At 39.4% G+C, this 23,617-nt stretch overlaps 2 protein-coding genes across 2 annotated transcripts; one reads left to right on the top strand and one right to left on the bottom strand.

Annotated features, from left to right (window-relative positions):
- The first annotated feature begins 12,655 nt into the window (after positions 1-12,655).
- On the top strand, positions 12,656-14,761 carry LOC101162015 (NF-kappa-B inhibitor alpha). The gene is made up of 6 exons (XM_004083657.4): positions 12,656-12,935; positions 13,338-13,443; positions 13,554-13,761; positions 13,848-13,936; positions 14,032-14,289; positions 14,372-14,761. Exons 1-6 carry the CDS (start codon positions 12,715-12,717, stop codon positions 14,399-14,401), a joined length of 912 nt encoding a protein of 303 aa, XP_004083705.1. The 5' UTR covers positions 12,656-12,714; the 3' UTR covers positions 14,402-14,761.
- Positions 14,762-16,792: 2,031 nt separating this feature from the next.
- Positions 16,793-22,524, bottom strand: LOC101162259 (proteasome subunit alpha type-6). The gene is made up of 7 exons (XM_004083658.4): positions 22,345-22,524; positions 21,660-21,754; positions 20,734-20,815; positions 18,671-18,826; positions 17,983-18,161; positions 17,069-17,163; positions 16,793-16,989 (listed from the first exon to the last, which is right to left on the bottom strand). Exons 1-7 carry the CDS (start codon positions 22,418-22,420, stop codon positions 16,932-16,934), a joined length of 741 nt encoding a protein of 246 aa, XP_004083706.1. The 5' UTR covers positions 22,421-22,524; the 3' UTR covers positions 16,793-16,931.
- Positions 22,525-23,617: the final 1,093 nt, after the last annotated feature.

The following is a 23,617-nucleotide window of genomic DNA, read 5'->3' on the forward strand; positions in this document are numbered from 1 at the left end:
ATCTCTGATAGTGTATTTATAAATGCTCAAATAATATTTGTGTTAAATAAACATTTTTAAATCTTCTTTTCTTTCTCTTTTGGCTTTTCCCATCAGAGGTCGCCACAGCGAATCATCCTTTTCCACCTCACTCTATCATGAACATCTTCTACCCCAACATTAGCCAACTTCATGTCCTCTGTTGAGACATCCATATATCTCCTCTTTGGCCGTCCTCTCTCTTCTGGAAGTAAGTGTTGACTACAGCCATTTCCATCCTCTTCGCAAAGTCCACCACCATCTGTCCCTCCAGATTCCTTTCCTTCTCACCAAACCTGCCCATCACCTCCTCATCACCTCTGTTGCCCTCACCAACATGCCCATTAAAGTCTGCTCCAATAACAACTCTCTCTCCTCTGGGAAAACTCTCTATCACCTCATCCAACTCACTCCAAAATCTCTCCTTCACTTCTAACTCACAGCCAACCTGTGGCGCATACCCACTGACTACATTCACCATCACCCCTTCAATTTCTAACTTTAGGCTCATCATCCTGTCTGAGACTCTTTTCACCTCTAGAACACTGTTTACAAACTCCCCCTTCAGAATCACTCCTACCCCGTTTTTCTTCCTATCAACACCAGGATAGAACAGTTTGTATCCTCCTCCAATACTACGTGCCTTGCTGCCCTTCCACCTTGTCTCCTGCACACACGGTACATCTACCTTCCGTCTCTCCATCATGTCTGCCAGCTCTCTGCCTTTCCCTGTCATTGTGCCAGAATGCTTGAAGACAGGCAGTCATTTCAATGGAGTTTTAGATCCTCTGCCAGGTGACTAAAAAGACTTCAAGCACTTTTACGTCACAGCTGTCTTGATGATTGCTGGCTTTGCTCTCCCACAGCGACGGATGAGGAAGAGGCTGAAGATGAGGGAACATTTCCTATAGTGATGGATAGTTGCAGGTTTAGAGTGAGAGTGCTTTCTTTTACCTAAAAACAGCTACAATTATTTTTTTTTCTTTTTGATTTTGGATTAAATGTGCAAAGACACGTGTAGTTCAAACATGTGCACGATTTTTGCTGTCTTGTTTCTTTTGAAATAATTACCCTTTCTAGAAACAAACATATACGTTTATATATTTATACTTAAAAAACAAAGAGAAAAATAGGGGAGTTCAAGTAAGGCAAACATTAAAACCTTAGTTTTCTCCACAAATATGTTTGCCTTAAAAATAAAAATAGTACAAAAAATAATAACAAATTTTAAAAAATATTTTTAAAAAAAGAATAAAACTGAATTTTCTATAAGTTAAATAATGAAACAAATCAATTTTAGCAGGAAAATTACATTTTTAAAAATTTTTTATGGACAGTGTGAATTAATAAAACAGTGTTTTTGTCATGATTTGAACTTGTCTTGTTTTTGGTCCTTGTTCTGTCTTGTTTCTGTTTCCTGTTTTATTTTGAAAGTCTCCTGTCTTGTCTGTTTTCTTGAGTTTTACTTCCTTTGGTCCCCATCAGCCCTGATCGTGTCCACCTGTGTCTTGTCTGCCCTGTCTGTATTTAAGTCTTGTCTCTGCCTTCCTCCTGTGTTGGTCCATTAGTATTCCTGTTCTGGTGTTCATGCCATGTCATGCCCTGTTCCTCGTTCCTTGTCCCTCGCCACGCCACAGTGAGTTTTCGTTTGGTTTTTGTCATCCTGCTCTGCAGCGCTTTTTGTTTGTTCTTTTTGTGCATTAAAACCCACTAGCCCTGATCCTTGCCTCCTGCCTCTGCATCTGGGTCCAACCGGCTCTCGAGCCACCTCACCGTGACAGTTTTACATGCTTTATATACTTTATTGTGACTTGTATCCACAAGAGGGCAGTAAAGACCATTCCATACCCTTACGTAGTCTGAGTATGACCTAATTTGGCATTTATTCTAGAACCAAACGCACTTCAGTGCAGGCAATAGATGAGTAAAAAGGAAAGGAAACTAAAAGAAGAGAAGAAAAAATGTTAAGAAGGTACAAACATAGAAATGAAAAATAAAAATAAAATTAGACTATGAATGTAAAAGCATGTTAGAAAAATATAGTCTTTAAAGCGGAAGCATGAATTAATCCCTGCATATGGATGAAAAGCAAATACAAATATGTTAAAACTTATACCTAACTAATGATTTAACAGATTTTTGGTTTTTGAGTCCTTTGCAGCTCCGTACATTCATCCTACAGGTACACATGATTTACACACGACAGATTTGTTTATTTTTGTGTTTTTTAGGTTGTGTTTCTTGAACAAAAAACCTGGTGGTGCAGTAAGGAAAGTTGAATTGTTACAGTTTTGTTGAAATAGTTAAATCCTTAAAAGGTTGCAACAAAAAAAAAAAGGTTAAAACCTTAAAATTAATCAAATGTGGGCCACTTTTTACCCATGCTGACATAAAAAGGGCCTATATCAAGCAAAATCAACGTTTCGAGCTTTTAAGTGTATTATAACATTCTTTCCTAACTATAAACAACCCCAAAGCGATATTTTGATCCGTTCATGCATCTCTGACTATTCTTCTAAGAACCTGCGCTTTGAGCACCAGCCCCTCCCAACCTATGAAAATGAGCGGGTTCTAACATTGTGACATAGATAAGTGAGAACAGCCCCTTCCAGGGAGAGTCTGCGCTGCCAGCTCCACCCCCAGGCTAACACACGCCCACTTTCTCTACTGAGCTAGCGGTGATCGGCAAAAACCCTTTCCTTTTCGTCTTTGCAAAATTTTGGATGTTGTTCGTTTTCATGGGAGAAACTGACGCGCTGGCGAGGCCGACTCTAGGTTGACGTTATGAAATGCGCGGCACCCACACGGAGCTAAAGGCAGTGCCTCAGAGATCGCGTTGTCTTACTTCTGTGTTAGAGAGTTGGCTGCAAAAATAACTCATATTTCATTTAAAAAAATAGTTCTTTAGTGTGCCAAAGGTAAAATATTATCATAATGTGTCTATAGTTATTTGTGAAAGGCTTAAGAAAAGCATTATAAAGGCCCTTTTAAACCCAGAGCTTGTTTTAATCTACTGCATGATCGAATAATTGGCTGAGAGGAAATATTTGCAGAATGACAATAAAAATCCCTGACTACATTTAACAGGTATTAAAAGGCTAAGCCATTAACCCTTGTGCTATCCTAGGCACTTTAACATTGGGAGTAGGGTCATCTAGACCCACTAGACAGTGCGTTTAACCTTTTTTCTTCAATGATTTGTGAACCTCACTGGTGATGGAGCAACCTCTAATCGTAATATTACAGGTTTGATTCCTGCCTTTCCCGCCTATATGTCAAAGTGTCTTTGGACAAGACACTGAACCCCACCTTGATTCTGGTGGAAGGTTGGCGCCAGTGTTCAGCAGTGTGTGAATGGGTGAACAGGACTGTGACTGTAAAGCGCTTTGGGCCTTCAAGGAAGGTAGAAAAGCTCTATACTAGTATATACCATTTACTATTAATGGCATCTAAATGTATATTTATATTATATTTATATTATGTATATTTTTTGTTTTGGCTTACAAATAAATCCAGGACAAGGACAGTATACCTTTGTGCAATTTGCCAAGAAGCTCCTGGATGGTCTTTATCCTACGTTCCCTCTGGGCTCGGAAATGCGCGTTGGAGTGACCACCTTCGATGAAAAATCTATTCAAAACACAGATGTGTTTTGTGGGTCTGCGTTCAAAACTCTCATGTTCATGTGTCAACACGCAAGTTTTTAAGTCGGTTTTAAGTCAGCGACTCAAGGCCCGTTCACACCGGGACGAATTTCGTTTAACGCCTCGTGACTAAACAAAGGGCACCAATGAGAGTGTGCACACCGACGCAAAAAAAGCGTAAAAAAAACCCCGCCTCGGGTTCGTTTTTCTTTTGACGCCTCGCGTCGAAATCTATTCGACCAATGAGAATGGCGCTTTTGCACACGTGTCTGGAGCTTCTGAAGTTACAGTAAAACACAACTTGGGGGCGCTCAAACACAAAACTGCCTTGCTGAGCACATATACCAGCAAAGAAGATAGACGCCAAGTAGCGTCTCTAGAAATAATGACAGACATTCTAAAATATCCCCGAACCAAGCACCAGTTGGAGCTACTGGTGCTTGAAATATTCATGTTTTCTTTGTATTATTCTGACAAGCGCGTAAATACTTGCCCTCTTCTTCTGAGTGAAAAGCGACTTTAAAAAGCGTAAAGTTGCGCAGCGCCACCTTGTGTACAGGAGTATTTCTGTTTACATTAAGCGCCATCTAATGTCAGGGAATGAAATTGCATGTTCGCTCGGCTCATCGTCAGCGAAAATCGCCTGGGTGTGAACCCAAAAAACGTGGCGAAAAACGCTGGCGAATAATGCCTGGCGAATATTCGTCCCGGTGTGTACGGGCCTTAAGGAAGCGTTCAAAGTTAAACCAGCTGAACTTTGACCAATCAGGGACCCTCTTTTCAACATATGAAAGTGCCAACCGTTTGAGTAAGTAATCATGAAGGAGAAATTAATGTCTTTCATGTATCGGAGTAGAGCTGTGACATTTTGCACCAAGCCTCCTCCAACTGTAAGTACATGGGCTATACACGGGGAGAACACCATATGCTAACAGCGCGTTCGAGAATCTCCGTTCAGCGGGTTCTCGAGCGCTCCACACAGGCCCGGTGTGCACGTTGCACTACATCTACTGAACAACAATAGTGTTCTCAGGTGTCGTGGCAACAACACTGCAGAAAGGCTACTTTTTCACACTGGTTACAGAGCAATGAGGTTAAGAATAGAGTTTAGCCATAAAACCCCTTTCAATTTATATTTTTGTTAACTATTATTTTAGATGTACAGATCTCCAGGATGGTGGTTTTGCTCCAGTTTAAATGAGTTTGTGATCAAAGAGCTTGCATCAGGTTTTGTTTTCTGCATATGTACGTGTGACCTTTTTATCTTGAGCAGCTTTCATAAAAAATAGCATAAATATTAATTTTTCTTCATATGTCTCACGTGTTGTTTCGGTTTTGGCATCAGCTGTTTGGGAGTGATAAGGGCTTTAGAAGAAGAGACAAATATCTGAGCACATTCCATGTAAGTGCCTCAAAGGAACACGATGTTCATGGATGACCCATAAAACAAGTAGGACAAGTGTATAATTGATTTCTCTGTGTTAATTACTGCGTGTTTTGACTTTGTTAAAACTGTGGGAATACCTGGCAACGGAAAGAGAGGTATTACCTCTTCCCCGAAAAACGCCCACACTTCCCCGAAAAATGGTGCTTTTGTACATTCAGCTTGAAACCGAGGCGCTCGAAGGGGAGGATCTCAGATTCTTTCATATCACTATGAAAGCATCAATCAATGCAAAAAGTCTCTGATATTGTCTGATAATTATTTTAGAGGCTGTAATAAATTAAAAATGAAGAAAATAGAGTATCAGTGTGGTTCAACTCTATCTTCCTTCAAACCCAAATTTTTTAATTGATATTTATTTTTCTTTTTTTTTCGTCCAGCCGTCTTAACAATTAAATTCTTGCTAAGATTGCTAAAGCAAAGGCCATTCCTGTTTTATAACAACCTATTATGAGTCCATATAAAAGTCAGCAGGCATTAAAATGACACCCAGAACACATAAAGTTGCAAAAAGGACATTTTTTATGCAGCATGATTGGGGTGAAGTCCCCATGACAGAGAAACAGCCTGACTCATATCACTCAACAGCAAGTCTGCCTACCCATTATCTAAGACAACCCATGTAAAGGAGTTGGGTGTGAACTCGTCATAGTAAAATACTCCTTTTTCATGTTGTGACAACACAGAGTGGGTGTAGCTTGTGTATATTCTGGGTGTTGAACTGCTTTGTCACAGCTCCCACCCAACAAAGACGAACAGGTTTCCGATTGATTGTCAGTTATTACAGTGGAGTCACAGCTTCTTTCTGACAGGGGAGGAAGCTTTCATAAATGACAAAACACTTTTCAGAAGCAGACAAAGCCATTTTCAGAATCCATGGAAAAAGCGGAAAATTTGTTTTGGGGGAATTTTTTGAATTCAAAGAATTATTACTACACGCCTTTTTATTCTAAATGTAGCGCTAGAGCTAGCAGGCTAAGCACAGATTGCCTATCTCCACGTCCAAATTCCCTCCTCCCCTCTATTCTTGATCATTTATTTATCATTTTTTCCATGCTTCTATTTGGTGCAGCATGATCAATGTGTTGTCCCTCTTTCACACTCCCCTGCGGGGGAGCGGGGGTGATTCCAGATTCCATTTGGCTCATCTGTACTCTTGCTCCTGACCGTGGACCTCGCCTCTGGCTCCTCTGTGATCCTGCTCCTGTACTTGGCTGTGGATCTCATCTCTGGCTCCTCTCACACCCCAAATTCCATCTGGATGAGGTCAATCCGCTGGACTTTTCAAACATGTAGTTGTAGAGTTAGTCCGTCCTGAGAGAGGATCCCTCCTTCATGTGGACATCCCTGAGGTTTCTAGTTTTTTCCTTACCGACAAGGAGACCCTCCTTGGGCAGGAATGCCCATTTTAACTTAGTCTGCTTGGTTTAGCATTACCTATTGAATTCTATGACTTCATTTTCATAATGATTTCATGTTTATTATACAATTACATGTATGAAACCCATTGTAATGTTGGGCAATACAAATAAAATTGAATTGAATTGAAAATTCACACAAGAAGACTTTATGAATCTACTGTGTTCTGATGATGAAAACTTGGATGATTTATGAAAAATAGATGTACACACTTTTTTTATTGACAAATTGTTCAAATGCAATGCATTGTGGTCTATATTGGCCAAATTCCCATACTCACTACTTGGTGCACTGTATGCCTTCTGCTATCTTATGGGGTCCAGATGACCCCACCCTTACATTGACGTGTTCTCCCTACCATGACAAAGGTGGATAAAGGTGGAAAGATTTCATGTAATCCATGGACACCAGTGAAGATCACAAATCATTGAAGAAAAAAGTTTCAGAGCACTGTCTGGTGGGGTCTAGATGACCCTACTCCAAATGTTAAAGAGCCTAGCACAAGGGATATATGGCGCTTGTCATTTTGTCTGGCTGTCACAACCTACAATTCCAGTGTCCTCGAAATTTCCAAAAAGTCTTTACAAACAAAAACAGTTTGCATTGACAGTCACTAACTAGGTTGTCAACTATAGACCACAATGCACTGCGTTTAAATGATTTTTCTTTTAAAAAAATTGTATTTTATTTATTTTTTATAAACCATCCAAGTTTTCATTATCAGAACACATTGGATTCATAAATAGTCTTTATAAAATGTTTATTAAGCTTTTACTTCAAGAAATCTGTGATGTCATATATGGCATTAAAAAAGAAAAGGAGTGAGAATTGTGTCCAAGTTCCTGCCAAAATCCAGGATTCTGTGAAAATGTTTGGCTGGGTAACTTTGTTGGGCTTTTTGCAGTATTGGAAATAAAAGGCACTTTATTTTCTCAGTGTTTTTGAACTCATTGCTTAGCGTTATTATCATTAACTAAAATGTATTTGAACATTTTACTTATGTGGAGTGTGTATTAATATTAATAAAAAGGTTGTTTCTAAGTCATACTCTTTAAAGAAAAAAAGAAATGTTGTCTCTGGGACAAATCGGGATACGTACCATATCGTGATTTATGTATCGTAACATATGTATCGTGAAATATCGTATCACACCACTAGTGCGAAGCAGGTAATGTTTTAAAACGTAAAGTGATTTAGCTCATCAAATATTAGAAAAAGTTGCTAAGTTCCTTAGCATGATCTCTTTGAAAAAGAGTTACATCCATGTTTATGTGAGGAATTATTCTTTAGATATTAAAAATTTAAGGAAAAATACAGAGCTGCTTTATTTTTTCCGTTAGCTAACCGTGCCTCGGTTTACTGCCTGGAAACTAATCTTTACCATTAACGCATCGTTGCTAACTCCGTGTTGTTCGCAATCCAGCCATCAAGTTACGTGTTCGTTAGGGGTTTCCCTAAATTTCTAGAGACATTTATGAGATTTTCCATGTCCATGCAAAAGTCTTGCTTTAGTATTTCTGGAATTTAAAAAAGAATTTGCGAGACAATCAAGATTAACGCAATCACAAAAACTTGTCAATTTTGTGAATCAGAAAATGAAAGACGGTGCAACGTGAGAGACGATTGTGAGGTTTGGGGGCTGATTTAAGATAAAAAGAAGACTCTCGTCATTCAAGATAAGAGATATTTACTATCGGTAATTGTGTGAGAAAGCTAAGCAAATTTCAGCTAGAGTTTGTTTGGAGTTGCTGTGACATTTGTGTTATCACCCATCGATGTGATTTCATCTGACAAATGATATTATTTGCATATTTTTCTCACAGTTTTGTGTCTTGATCTGATTGCATAACATCGCAGCTTCGTGAAATTCTAGGTTTACAGTAAAAACCAACCATGAAAACTGTTGCTTAACAGTGGGGTTTGATAAATCTAAATAATTGAAGCACATAAGGGAATGTTCAAAACCTGACATATAATTTGACAATTTAAAAATGACAGCCCTGTTATCCAGATTTCACAATCAATTGCTAAACAGTAAAAATGCTCTACTACAAAAAAGGTTGAGGGTCTTATAAAATGTATTTTTTAACTTGGAGTTTTAAGTGTAATACAATTTTATTTTAAACTTGTTTTGCTTAGAGCTAATATAGTTTTTGGTATTTTAGTGTATTTTAGGGATAATTCGCAAATTGTTTTGATTTGGTGTGATATATCAATGAACACAAAGATATAAATATTGGATTTTGTACATCTATTTAAAAACGTTGGAATTCCAGACGTCTGCAAAAATCCAATATTGCACATAGTGACAACATATTTTGGACTTTCAAAACCCCTTTGTGTCTGACTTTATTCCAATTATATAAAAAAGATTACTTCAGTGTCATTTCCATTCAAAGTGATGCTAAATTAGGTTGAGTCCTGGATTTAATGGTTGCGAATTAGCAACAATTGGCATGAAGGGGGTCAAACTTGACCATCAGGAGTACGGTAATTGAGTTGCAGTCCACACTGCATTGTAAAGGTTAATCACTTGCATGTTAATAGACCATATCAAATGAACAATTTGTAATGAAAAGGGGATGATGCTTTAGGAAACATACATTACATTTACAATATATTGCAAGTATCTGTTTGCAAAACGTATTTACTTGTAGTTGTAAATTGTAGATGGGGCAACTGCAAAAGATGTTTTGTCATAGCGTGTTTGCAACTGTCCTTACGGCTAGATATTGTCTATCTGCAGGTGAAAAACGAGTAACACATATCATCAAAGTTTGTACCACTTGGTGAGCCTGTAGAGCGAAAACCTTCATGAATGTTATTTTCATTGCAATGCATGTTGTATGTCACTTGTAGCTTACAACATGCAAGGGTAAGTTAGGTGAGGCACAGGCATGTCTTTTCCGTGTTTCCTTCAATCCTGCAGACTGCCCCCAGCAAGTGCTATTCAAGTGAGTCCTTGCGTGTCCATTTCTTTCCACAGACAGCCCGTATCGAGCCATACGTTCAGTTGAGGCTAATGCTTTACTAGGATGTGGTGAAAGGGCACGATACGACATCATCTCCTGTGCGTCATAATTGCGTGCAGCTAAGATTAGCCTTACAAATACTTAGCAATACACTTACCACATGCAAGACAATCGTACATTCTATTTCCAACGAGCCTTAGGGAAACTGCAAGAAACCTGCGCTCCCCTAAACACTTGTGCTATCTCGTGGGGTCAAAATGACCCCACCCTTACTTTGACGTGTTGTCCCTACCATGAAAAAGGTGGATAAAGGTGAAGAGGATTTCATGTAATCCATGAACACCAGTGAAGTTCACAAATCATTGAAGGAAAAAGGTTCAGCGCACTGTCTAGTGGGGTTCAGATGACCCAACTCCCAACATTTAAGTGCCTTGGATAGCACTGTAGGTGCACCTTGAACTATTCTTCTATACCACCCTCATACTACTGTATTTTACATTACGTTTTCTTTGAACAGTAGCTTTTAATTGTACTCTATTTTGAGTATATCAATATAATGTAAATGGAATGTAGGTTTCTTACTCTATTTTGAGTATATCAAAATAGAGTACAATGACTATACATCATAACGTCATCCATAAAAAATGGCTTACTTCAGGCTCCAACAAAATGAAGTCATTTCAATGCTACATCATTAAGCAGTGATTGGCCCAAGTCGGTCTGAGTGATTGTTTCTATGGCAACCACCCTTGCCAATCAGGAGTGAGTTTGTTGGAAGTCCACACCCCTACCACTTGAAAGCGGGCCAAGGAGAATCTGTCAAACGTGTTGAACATTCAACATTAGACCCCATACTTTTGAGGTATTTGATTGGTCAGTTTATTATTTGAATAACTTGCAATCACGAAAAAAAAATTAGATGAGCACAAACATGTTAAAGATAGTAGAGCAAGAAGGATTATTCCACCAAATACAATGACTGAGTAATAGCTGTTTATTTCCTAATAGAAGTATATGGGATTTTTGGTGTCTTGAACCAGTAAGTACTACCTATTTGGAACACCAGAGGGGGGGGGGGGGGTGTCACTCATTCCCGTTCTCATATTCAGTCAATAAATACAACTGGAACTAAATGTTAAGAATTCAATATTTTTTTAAAGGTTGGGTTCTATTTTTTGAGGGCCTTTTTCTTTCCTTCAAAGATTTTTACAATGCCATGATGCATTTAATGGCTGATCTGACAGCTGATAGTGGCTGCACCTCCGCACCAACTGGGTGAGAAGCCTGCTAAGACAATACACTGACTCAGATAAGCAGCCTGTACCACGAGACAGTGCTTGATGAGGGCGTTGTGTCAGTTTTCCCTCAGAAGTCACAAAACCGGGTAAAGTGGAGAAACGATGACTGGCACAATAAGACCACAAACAAAAACTCTGAGTGGATTTGCTCTTCTTTTAACAGGAAGAGACTCACAAGCATGCAACCTAGACAAAAGAAAACATAGCGCTGCCAGAACTTTTTGTCCCTAGATTCCTCATTTCGATACTAGCTGCAGACCAAAGAATGTTTGGAATTTCATTGCAGACATGCAGGAAGCTGCATGAGCTCGTAGGAGTGACGCCTGTCTGATGTCACGCAGTCTCAAAGGCAAGGCACTGCCCCTGCTGGGCGTGTTTAATGTGTGTTTGGTTTGTATAACGTCACCACAAATGAGTGAGTTGTGCTTTGCTGCACTTGGATACTGTTGCTAAGACAACGTTCCTCCCTTTTTGCAATGTAAACAAAAGCGATCCTGGGATTTTTCTTACATTGAATGTCAGGGAAGCCCAGACAGGTAGTCCTGTCACGCATTTTGCCACATCTTTATACAACAGTAAGGAGTTTCCTCTATGACAGGAACAATCGGGAACACAAAAAGTGGAAACTCACAGCAGAACTTGAAAAAAAGGAGGAAAATTTCTTCCAAAAATCATGACAGCTGTGAATTTGTTCAGTGTTCTTGTTTCAAAGTGTGCCATTCCAACTGTATGTAAGAACCTTTTATTGTGAAATGCAATGTTCACAAGGAATATTCAGGAGGAAGTTTTGAAATACCCCCCCCTTATGTAAAGCTTGCTGCATGCATAAGGGCACTTCACAAAAAACACCAGTAGGATGGAAATCCTGAAAATTTTCCTTTTTGCTTTTCCAGTGACTCTGAAGTATCACTGCATGCAAAGGAGCAGCTTAAATATTAGACACATGCAAAAATAAACATTGCAGAAATTTGACAAACATTACTTTGTTGGTAAATTAATATGACTTTGGGACACAGATGAGCATATATAATACATATTTAAGTTAAAAAATCCAACTTCTATCCGCACTTTTTATGTCAAAGATGCATGTGTGAGAATCTCCACATTTGCACGTACAATTAACCAAAACATACATATATATATATATATATATATATATATATATATATATATATATATATATATATATATATATATATATATATATATATATATATATATATATATATATATATATATATACATACATACATACATACATACATACATACATACATACATACATGCATGTGTGTGTGTAAATCCTTAAAAAAATCATTTTTGCATGACGTCCCAAACCTTATTTTACCCTATTTTAAGACACATTTTTGGTGAAAATTGTCAAAATGAAAGCACATCCATAGTTTTTAGGAGGAAATATATATAGAACGGCTGTATTAAACGTATTGAAACTATAAAGTTGACGTTGAAATTTGCCTTTTATTTTAAAACGGCATCATTTTATTGGCATGGAAAGTGTGTAATAATATGGGTTAGTTAGCCGCACTCAGGTTTCCCCAGGTGCAGCAGGGATTTCTTCAGGGGCCAGCCAGCCAGTGGAGCCGTCTGTCTGCCTCTCATTCATGCGCCATAGCTCCATTCAGTGAAAATCACCGGGGCCCTGTCCCCTAACCTACATCCACACTCATCAACATAGGTGTCAAAAAGGAAACTACAGGTTTTCATTCTGACTCTCCTGTCGAGGGGGGGGATTTTTCTCACAAAAGCACAGCTCTGTGTGATTTCCCTTGTCTTTTCTAAGATAAGTAATTGGAAATCCCCTAAACCCCGCCCCCGAGCATCGGCTATAAAAGCCCGAGCGCACACCTCCATGCCATTCCGCCCCTGACAGACGCAGAGCAATCGAGCGTTAGCGCGACATGGACCTGCACAGAATGCCCAAACAAGCGGATTATAACTTTGACAACATGGAGGGAAAGCACGACATGCTGCAGTGCCACGAGGACCACTTGGACAGCGGCCTCGACTCCCTGAAGGAGGACGAGCTGCTGACCAGCTTCGAGGACATGACCGTCAGCGCGCGCACCGAGCACACGGAGTATGAGCCCTGGCGCAGCGCCATCACGGACGACGGAGACACGTAAGTGCATTGACTTATTTAGAATCCTGATATTTGCTGTGGAGTTCCATGAAAGTTGCACCAAAAGCAAAAGCCTGTGTGTGCGCGCCTGCGCAGCAGAGCAGGAATTGAGCGTTTGCGCAGTCTAGGCGGTGCTAAAGTCCGCTCTGCGCATTCAGGAAAGTCCCTGGCTGACTGCCAGTAACTGATAAAGCATCAGATGTGTCAAGCCACAACTGGTGGAAATAACCCGACAAAACTCCACTCTTGCGAAACGCTCCACTGTTCAGGCTTTGTTCTCTCATCTGGCTAGAACCACTTCCCCTGTGTGTGTGTCTGTGTGTGTGTGTGTGTCTGTGTGTAACTTTATTTTTAAGCACAAGTTTTTAACCCAGCTCTCTTTTTTTCTCCCCCTCCTTGCAGGCTGCTCCACTTGGCCATCATTCATGAATCCACAGAGCATGTTCTTCAAATGATCAAGCTTTCCCACAACCACCCTTTCCTCAATGTGCAGAACCACCAAAGACAGGTAACATCCCATAATTTAAAAAAAAAAACTTTTTTTTTTTTAATGTTATTATTTCTTTATTATGTGCCTTTATAAACACTAAACATGTTTTGTGGATGCCTCTCCCACAGACTGCCCTCCACCTGGCGGTGATCACAGAGCAGCCCCAGCTGGTGGACAAGCTCCTGAAGGCTGGCGCCGACCCCGTCCTGGTCGACAACCGAGGCAACACGGCCCTCCACATCGCCTGCAAAAAGGGTTCCCTTGCCTGTTTTGGCGTCATCACCCAGAACTGCCAGCGCCACTTAGCCTCCATGGCCTCCTTCCCCAACTACAGCGGTGAGTTGGATTAAAAGGCCACTTTGTTGAAGTGGAAAGCGCCATCTTTGGGTTTGGGTTGTAAATGGATCTTTTTATCTCCTTAGGACACAACTGTCTTCACCTAGCGTCCATCAATGGTTATGTTTCTTTGGTGGAAAGCCTCGTCCAGTTGGGTGCAGACATTAACGCACAGGTACGTCTTTTCCAACGATTGGATTATTTGCTCATTAATTGCCGACAAAGGAGCACAAAGCTAAAACGACTTTCTTCCCCCTACGTGTTCTGCAGGAACCTTGCAGCGGCAGGACCGCCCTCCACCTGGCAGTTGATCTGCAGAACCCCACCATGGTCCACTGCCTCCTCGACCTGGGCGCTAACGTCAACTGCCTAAACTATGGCGGGTTCACGCCGTACCATCTGACCTACGGCCGGCAGAACGAGCAAATCCGCTGCCAGCTGTACGAGAGGACGGCACAGGAGCTGAGGGAGCTACCCGACAGCGACTCTGACAGCGACATGGAGGACGTGGAGCTCCTTGAGGTCGACGTAAGTATTCCAAACAAATTCAAGACCTCCTGTGATTTTTATAAACAAACTCTAACAGACGGCTGTCCTTCTACACCCTCAGATGTACGATGACATAAAGTTCGGAAAGTGAAAAGAAAAAAACTCAACTGGCGGTGTGAACACCCAATTTCATCGGCTATTGGGATGGTCGAGCCTCTGCTCCCAGGTGGGGACAGAAGAACGCCCCCGACCCCTGTCCAAGGTTTGGGCCCGCGAGGGCTGGCCCTTTAACTGCAGACAAGAATGAAGATGGGCGTCCAGTCTGGTCACTTCGGACCAAAATCACCTAAAAAGACCAAAACCTCGGTCTTCCTCTGCATCTGTACAAATATAGAACTATATATAAAGACACTTGTAATATATTGTAAATACAGATATATTATTTTTGTACTTGCTGTGAATTTTAAACACTCTAATGTGTCCGGAATAAAAAAAAACTTTATTCATATGACTTTTGGTCTGAAGGTGTTTTTATAAGTGTCACAAGAGTTGAATTTCCCTCCCTGCATGTGAGGATGACATTTGAAGCTCTTTCCACGCTTGATGGACGCCTCATTTCTCGCTTTAAAGTCATAAGGAAGAAACTTCAGCCAGATTTTTTTCTGCTCAAAGAAAAAAAAAGACCAGTCTTGGAACAGTATGGGATTTCCTTTGTTGGGCGAAGTCACCCGGTCTGTGAGTCAGCGCGCTGAAAGTCCCCGGGCACCACAAGAGGAACACTCTGTGCTTAAAGATTCCGCCAGACTCTGCTAAAAAAGCAGCGTGAAGCTGACTGTACGGGACAGGCAGACCCAGGAGGAAATGTTTCCTTCAAATACAGGGAGGGAAAAGAAAAGAAAAAAAAGCCCTGACTGGCTGCTGTTTCACTCTGGCCAGGAACTTGGCTCATCTGGAAAGTACGAGACTTCCCTGTCATAAATGTCAGGAATTTTTTCAAAAGAAATATCTTCACGTGACTGGCACTGATGGCTACTTCCTTTTCAATTTAAGGGGAAAATGTAAAAAAGCCTTCTGGTAAACCACTCTGAAACCGTTTTAGTGATTAATTAAAATATAGTTTAACTTTAAAACGTTTCTAGAAAGCTATTTATGCACACTAGAGGTTAACTTCCTGTTTGTTTTGTTCCTCTGAATCATTTTAAAATTTCTTAGCTGTTCTATTTCTGTTGATCCTTAATATTAAAATATGAATATAACTTCATATATTTGATAAACACATTTTTTTAAACCCCTAACTCATTAGCATGATCAAAACTTTCCTTATAATCCCATTGTGTGTAGCTTGGTCTGTTTTCTGCCCTGTAGTTCATAGTCATTCCACTAGGGGCAGTAAAAGGAATTTCTTTTTTTCTTTTTTTTTTGCTCATTTTGAAATGGCTGCTTCCATGAAATCCCATAAACTCTTCAGGAAAAGGTTTTTGTCAATTTTCAAATTTTTGTGGTGAGAATAATTTTTTGTTATTCATTTTTATATGATGACTTTATTTAAAAAAGCAAAAAAAAAAAAGTGATGTTCAAAATATGTGAATCAAATTTGAGAACATTTACTAAAAAAAAAAAAAATTGAGAACATTTACTGAACATTTGTGCACTATTTGTGCATCTTAAACTAACATTGTTGTGAGCAAAAACTCAGTAAATCACTGAATATGTCATATTTGGTATTAAAAAAATGATTGTAATTTATTTATGTGAATTTCAAAGAGTTTAAAAAAATCTCAATTCCAAAGAAAAGTTAGCTTTATGTAAATTCTTTGATGTAGTGGGGCTGTAGTGGAAAAGTTAAAATATTATTTACTTGTTTACACACAAGATGCATGGTTTATCCTGATCTAAGTTACTGGAAAACATTTTTGAATCGATTGTGCAGTTTTGGTTTTTGTGCAATACGTGGCCTCCAGAGGTTTTTAGAAAACAAAACCTTCTAATGTTTGATCTGCGTAAGAGGAGCACAAACACTCAAAACTATAAATTATTACCCTATTAAAATTCTTCAATGGCTGAAAGAGAAACTCTGTAGGAGGAAAGGTGATGTCATGAAACTGGTCCAGAAGCTGAGCGAGCCCCGGGGATGACACTCCACCGTAACTTCTCATCACCATGACACAGCCTTGCTGAGACGTCACTTTTTTTTATTTTTTTCCCTAGCCTGAAGTCCATCAGTCGATGCCGAAACCATTCGGAGGCAGAGACCAAACTTTCCCTTCCCTGAGGAGGAACTCAGTGTCGTGAACTTCTGGTAAGACCCAGAACTCTATTTTTGACGTGTGCTCAAAATGGAGGAGAAAAGGAGGTCAGGTCTGTTCCACACCAGCTTTGGTGAAAACAACCCCAACTGAGTTTGCAGCGAAAGCTGCAACAGGAAGTGTGGAGGTAAAAGCCTCTGCAGATGCAGCAACAACATTTGTTGTTGTTTACACCTGAAGGGGTCCGAACATTTCCCACTAGATTGCATGCATACAAAATAAACCAAAACAGCAAATGTTTTACTCCAAAAAGGTGTTTTATTTTTGAATGAAATATTGTGTGTGGACAGGTTTAAATGTACAGCAAACAACGAGAACTCCACTCTCCACTCAGAACTGCATATCCCATCATGCACTAAAATCAGGGGTAAGGTCTCAGTCCCGCTCTGCCAGAGCCATGAGGTGGGTGTCCACTTCAGCCTCAGTGAGGATCCTGGGGAAGAGAGGTACAGCGAAACTTTATTGAGACAGCTAACTTTAGCGGCTTGAGCGTTGCCGTGGTGACAGATTACCTGAACTTGTGATCCTGCGTTGTGACGACGCCCACCTCGAGCTCAGAAGGTTTGAAGTCAATGGAGAGCACAGTCGACAGACACGAGATCGCCGTCTGATGTATGAAGAGGAGAAACAAAACAGAGTTGAATTAAAGCTGAAAGCGGCGTTGTGTGGCCCCCCCAGGAGCTGACCACCACCACTCCCACCCCTTGACCCGCCCTCATTGGCTGAACGGCTACTGCCCTCGTAAAAGCTAAATGCGAAAAAGGTATTTACATTTAACTCCATAGCAACCATTTTAGTTTTTGGTCGACTGGGGGTGATAAACAGGTTTTTGTCATTTTTAGCAGGATTGGCAAAAGTAACTTTAGCAAGAATTACTGGGATAGGTAGCTTTTCCAGTAATGCTTGAGGAGTCAGGAAGTGATAGTTGAAATCCCTAGAAGCAGTTTAAATGTGTCGAAGGTAGAGTATCTTTTGGGAAAATTCCAGATGGCAGCCACTTCTTGAGGTCAAAGGTCAACAAAACGTCGGTTTTGTCAATCAAAAACGTGTGCTTTGGTTTTTCTTTTTTTAGCCCCACATGAGATTTGGGCCTCATTCATTTTTTTGAAGTCTCCCACTCTGTCATAATTTTTCGGGGGGAGGGGGGGGTCGTTCCCTATACCCAAAATCCTTTTCACCAGGTACTAGATATGTAAAAATGTTGGTGATCTATGAGTATATGGTGGGGGTGACATTTTTGCTCTAAGGCACAGTAAGAAAGAAGGATTGAGAAAACGATCTGGTGGGACATGAATCTGCAACATCTGAGTCGCCATATCTTGAAAGCATCGACCACAAATGATCAGAAACTAATCAACTGCTGGATGCCATCTCACATCACGCCAGCAAGGCGTCCATTTCAGCGAGCAGAGGATAAGCCGCGTACCTCGATGGTTTGTTCAAATGTCCAGTCCAGTTTCTTTTTCACTTTCTTCTCCAGGAAGCTGGTTGCTTCCGTCTGCTTCACTCCAGCCGCCGTGGCCTTGAAGCCGCAGTAGTAACCCGCCGGGTCACACTTGTAAACTTGCGGGCCGAACTCCTCGTCTATGCCGATCACGATCATACCTGCAGATACCGGAGGTGTCACGCTGAGGCGTGGGGGTGAGACAACACGTTGAGACCATTGACTGTATCTGAGAACTGAACCCAGTGAGCGTGACGTCATCCACTAAAAACCAAACAAAACCCAAATCCCCCCCAAAAAATAAAAAGAGAGAGAAAAGGAAAAAAAAAACAACTCAGTAAATAGCGACTGGTCTGAATCGGTCTGAGTCGACATCTCTATGGCAACCACTCAGGCCAATCAGGAGTGAGTTAGCTGGAAGGCCACACTCCCACCACTGAAAGCGGGCTACATAAAAATCTGTCGTTTCAAACGTTCAGCATGAGACCATATAGCTTTGAGGCATCCGATTGGCCACTTCTTGAAAAACTTGCACAAAATAAAAATGTTGGCTTCTGGGAGCAGGCAGGTGCTTCCTGTTTGGGACGCGGTGGGGGAGGGGTCACTCAGTCCAGTCCTCATATAAAGTCAATGTTTGAGACTAAGCCATGGATCCAGTGGGTGTACTCACAGCAGCCCAGCGGTCGCATCTCAGCGTTCTGCGTGTACACCTGCGAGATGTCGGCGATCCTCTTGCACAACATGTCCACCGGGACCTCGTAGCCGTACTTGTACTGCCAGTTGGCCGCCTCGTAGCGAGCTCGCTGGACTTGAGATCTACTGTCAGCTTTGGGGGGAAAATGGATTTGATTAATTAAACACACAAAAACTGAGAACTCTGACAAAGATTAAAAACAAGTTATGCATTTAAATCCTTCAAAACCAGAGATGTTGCTGGCAACACCTAAAGAACACTCGCTGTGTGACATACTGTAACTCTTTGTGCTCATATCAGGATATGCAATCAACTTGAATCAGCAGATTTTGACAAAAGCGGCTTCTCATGTACCCATTACGAATGTTGCGTGTTGCATTTTAACGCTAAACTCTTTTCCTCCGCTTCAGAATCCAGTGGAGTTAGATGAATTACATAAACTGTTGAAACCCTTTGTAGTCAAAAGAATAACTGGGGGTAAAGCTCCGAGGATAAAGGGGCTACATTTCTATCAAAATGCTCAGAAAAATACCAAACAAAGGAGCTCTCTTAGTTAACACACTTCAAATTGATCAGATAAAAACTATTTTAAAAGAAAATAAGATTGAAACTTCTTTCACAGCCTCGATTTTCAAACCCATCGTCAAAATATTTCCATGTCTGGTTATGTAGAAGACACACAGTGAATTGACAATTGATGTGTCATTTTAATGAGTCTGTGGCTTTAAAACAATCAAAGGAGCTCTTCTCTTTTGGTTTTAATATTTTTATTTTATTTTCAGGGAAACCTTTTTGAATCCGTCCCGACCTCACCCTTCGGTTTCAGTCATTACAGCAGAAAAACGAAGCTCTGATGAAAAAATGTGTCATTTTGGAGGGTTTTTCTTTTTGACTTTGTTAAGACCCACTCTGGTGAAAATTGTGTTTTTGATGTTTTTAACATGTTCTTGACAATCAGTACATAAAGATAATGAGTATTTCTTTATTTAAATGGTTGTGAATCAGGAGCAGACAAAAATATGCCACAAGAAAAAAATTATATTTGTTTAAAAAAAAAAAAGCTGGGCGGCCACAATTTCCCTGCTCCACCCATTCTGATGCATCCACTTGCAGACAAATAGATCCATGCACGTCTTTGCTTTCCTAATCTGAGCTGCAGCTGGATCTAAACGGTACGGATGCAAAGCTCTGGTATTCTTTGCCATTTTTGTTGCACTGGTAATTTTAGCTCGGGGTGTGAGGGGCTGTAAGCTAGCAGGAAAGAAAGCTTGTAAACAGAGGCCTTTAGGAAACGATGAGAGGAAAAGGGGAGGGTTGCATTGCGACCCCACCCACAATTTAGTGGAGGAATTTCGAATAAACTTCTGCTGCTTGGCAGAAACCATGTCCTAGAAAAAGACAGTTTTTTTTTATCTTGGCTAAAAGCATCATAATCATAGTTAAAACACCACCACTTCCACCGATTAAAAGATGATTGGAGTGGGACTTTAACAATTAGCTCAAATGATTTAGTTTAAAACAGTTTTTGTGGGCTGATATCCATTCTTTAGTACAACCCTAACTACTACTACTCCAAAAAATAAAATAAAAAAACGTATTAGCTGTTACTCTAGTCTTTTTTTACCCAGCAAATTTTAAAAAATGAGATCAATTTGTTTTTATGTTTTTTTTCTATAGTAAAAATCAAAACTGTCTTGAAGAAATCAAAATGTATAAATCTGAAAAAACAGCAAATATAAGATTAACCCAATGTGAAAAACGTATAAAAAACAGGCAAACCTTAACTAAACTACTTACAAAGCTCAAATATGTATCTCAATTCTATTCATTTTAAACCGAAATTGTCAATCTAAATACCTTTTTGAAATCTTCAAGTCAAATTTTGGAGGAAACCAACATTAATGATGGCTCTGCGTCATTGTAAACAGCTGATGTGATCGGGTCACGCAGCGCTTTGTCCAGAGACTACAAAAGGTGCCGTCGGTGCAACGCTGGAACTTCCAGAGTGTCTTAAATTGAACTTAATCCTGGTTTCTTACCCGTCATCCCAGACATGACACATCCAATGTTGTCTGTTATTCTAAAGAGGTGGGTCACTGTGGAGGCATCCAGGAGCTTATCCTGGAGGAGACAAAGGAGGGAAGCGATCAATCACTTTTGCTTGTTGAGGAGGAAAATAAAACAAATCAACTGATGAGTCAAAACTCATGAAAGGCTTGAACAGTTGATTGTAGGCAGAACAGAGGAACCTTGACGATTGAAATCTAGAAAATTTTAAAATTGTTGCCACAAAAGACGCTTCTTTTGTTCATTTAGAAAAATAAAAAAAGAGAAAAATAAATAATAATTTTAAAAATCGGTTAATTCAGACTATCACCTATAATCTACACAGACACTTACTTTTTGAAAAAAAATTGTTTTTAATGTATAATAATTATTTTAAAAATATAATGAAATTATTTATCTCTCAGCTTAGACCTCATTACAGATTTATGTCAGCCACTTTTTCCTAAAAATATTACTTTTTGTTTCATTTGAGCTTTTTGAATTCCTTCCAGAACTTTCTGGATTCATTCAGGAGCTATCATAGGCCATTTTTACCATTTACATGTCCAAATCATTTATTTTCTTACAACCACTGCTATATCCTTCACTGTTATTTACCTACATTTTCTATTTTCCAGCCACTGATACCAGAAGTTGCTTCTTTTTTTTTTTCCTGTTGACCCCTTTCAGGTCCAGACCACTTTCCAGCTACTTTCTATTTAATACACCAACTGGAAACTTTCCAAAAAACTCCAATTATAATTGATTAACAGATTTTCCCTAGAGTAAATGGATAACGAATGCATGCATGTAAATTGCTTAAAAACAAAACATTTTATCTTTCACTATTTTGACTGGACTTTAGTCTTTTTCAAGCTGCATTAGTTACACAAAAAGTGCAACAATGACATGTACTTACTGGTACTTTTTTTTGCGTCACAACAACTGCACAGTCTTTCCCCCGAACAGCCACTGATGTCAGTCCACCTTGGTTTATCGCTTTGAAAGCATATTCTGAAAAAGAATTGAAAAAATAAACTCTGCATCAATTCATTCTGTTTTTTTTTCTCTCTAAAAATACCATTAAATTCCAATAAGATGCATGAATAAATTGAGTTATTATAACAAAGGATCAACATGTACTTAACTAAAATATTGGAGCAAGGCAAGACCTAAAATAAAAACGTCATCTGTTCTACAATTGAAGAGTTACTTTAAAAAGTTTATAAATTACATAGAAATATTATCTTAAAATACTAAAGCAAACTAATAAATACTGTAAAATAAATCTATTGTTGTAAAAAGAATAATCTTTTCCTTGAAAGTTTCTCCTGGCAAATCATGCAAGCTATGCTAGCTGCATGCTAACTTGCTGATTTGTCTTTTTACAGTCAAATATCAAAGATTAGCGTTAGTAAAGTAGAAAAAAAGTATCAACACCAGCACCAACAGCGTGACTGTGTCGCTTAACACGATATATACTTTTGTTTTGGATGGTTTTAAATGACCAAAACAGAAGCTAGTTGAAGCGAACCATGACAGAGCATTTAGCCAGCTAACAGAGAAGCGAACCGGCGTCTGTGTTTAAAAAGCCTCACACTGACCGACTTGATAGAGCCTGCCCTCCGGGGAGAAGATGGTGATGTGTCGATCGAAGCCTGCACTAGAGCCTCGAGACATTTTTTCAGGTTAATTTTGGCCAAAGTTCGTCTCAAAAGAAATTTCACCTATTCATTCGCAATGCTTAACCCCCGGAAGTTGAACTGAACTACCAGAGACTTCTTCCGGTGTGAGAGGCCAAACATTTGATATTTAAAAAAAACGAAAAAAAAAAAAGTCTCCTTTTCTTTATTGTTTTACCACATTAAAGTTAATAATTGCGAAGCATGACGGGTATTTTCTTAACACAGTTAACATTTGTACATTATTCTGTAAGTGACCTTTATTTATTTATTTTTTAATTTTTTCGTACTTTACTCTCAGCAAAGGTTTGGTTTTGATTGATTATGTTTATTTCAAGCAATTTCAGCAAGAAAGACAAAGAAAAAAAATAAAGGTAAAAATACATAGACTTATGAAATATATTAACTCATAAACTGATTAGAAAATTTATGAAAAATGATGGTGGCGACGACGACGGTCACATTTATTATTGACATTTAGTACAAGATTAAAGAAGAGATTCTGTCTTGTTGACATTAGAAAAGCTCCTCATCATACAAAGACATGTTTGCACTTGCAGTACACACAAATCACATTGAATCTATTAAATCTTAATATTGTCAAATGGAGTTTGATTAATTACTTATAGGGGGATTGGGAAGAAGTGAATTTATATGAGCGAACAGAACCAGAGTTTATTAGCATGTGTACCGAGACCTGGGGTCTGAAGCTGAACACAGTTGGCTTGTTTGATCCACACCAGAACTTAAATAGTTTTACACTTTGGATACCAAACGAAGCACAATAACCAAGGGAATAAGTCCTGATGTGAAACATGTCACCATGCAACCTTAGTAACATGTCTAGAATTTTAGTTTAAAATTTTGCTAATATTTTTTTACAGTTCTGCAAAACGTGAAAAAAAGCTTTTGGACACAACTGCTGCAATCCGCATGCATAAAAAATTTACAAATTATACAGTTTCGAAGCAGCTTTGCAGGGATTTTATGCTCCAGCTGCCAATGAAGAAGGTCTTCCTGAGTTAAAACGCACATCTCTGAAGTGATTAAAAATCCACTCCTATAAAAATCGAGTTTTTGGTGTTTTTAACATATGTTTGCTGCATTTTTTTTCTGATGATGGAGAACATATATAAAGAAAATTAAGTCTAAAATTGCATTTCTGAGTATTTCTTTTCTCTAATTGTTGTGAATC

The sequence above is a fragment of the Oryzias latipes genome, chromosome 24 (assembly GCF_002234675.1).
Source record: "Oryzias latipes chromosome 24, ASM223467v1".
Lineage (NCBI taxonomy): Eukaryota > Metazoa > Chordata > Actinopteri > Beloniformes > Adrianichthyidae > Oryzias > Oryzias latipes.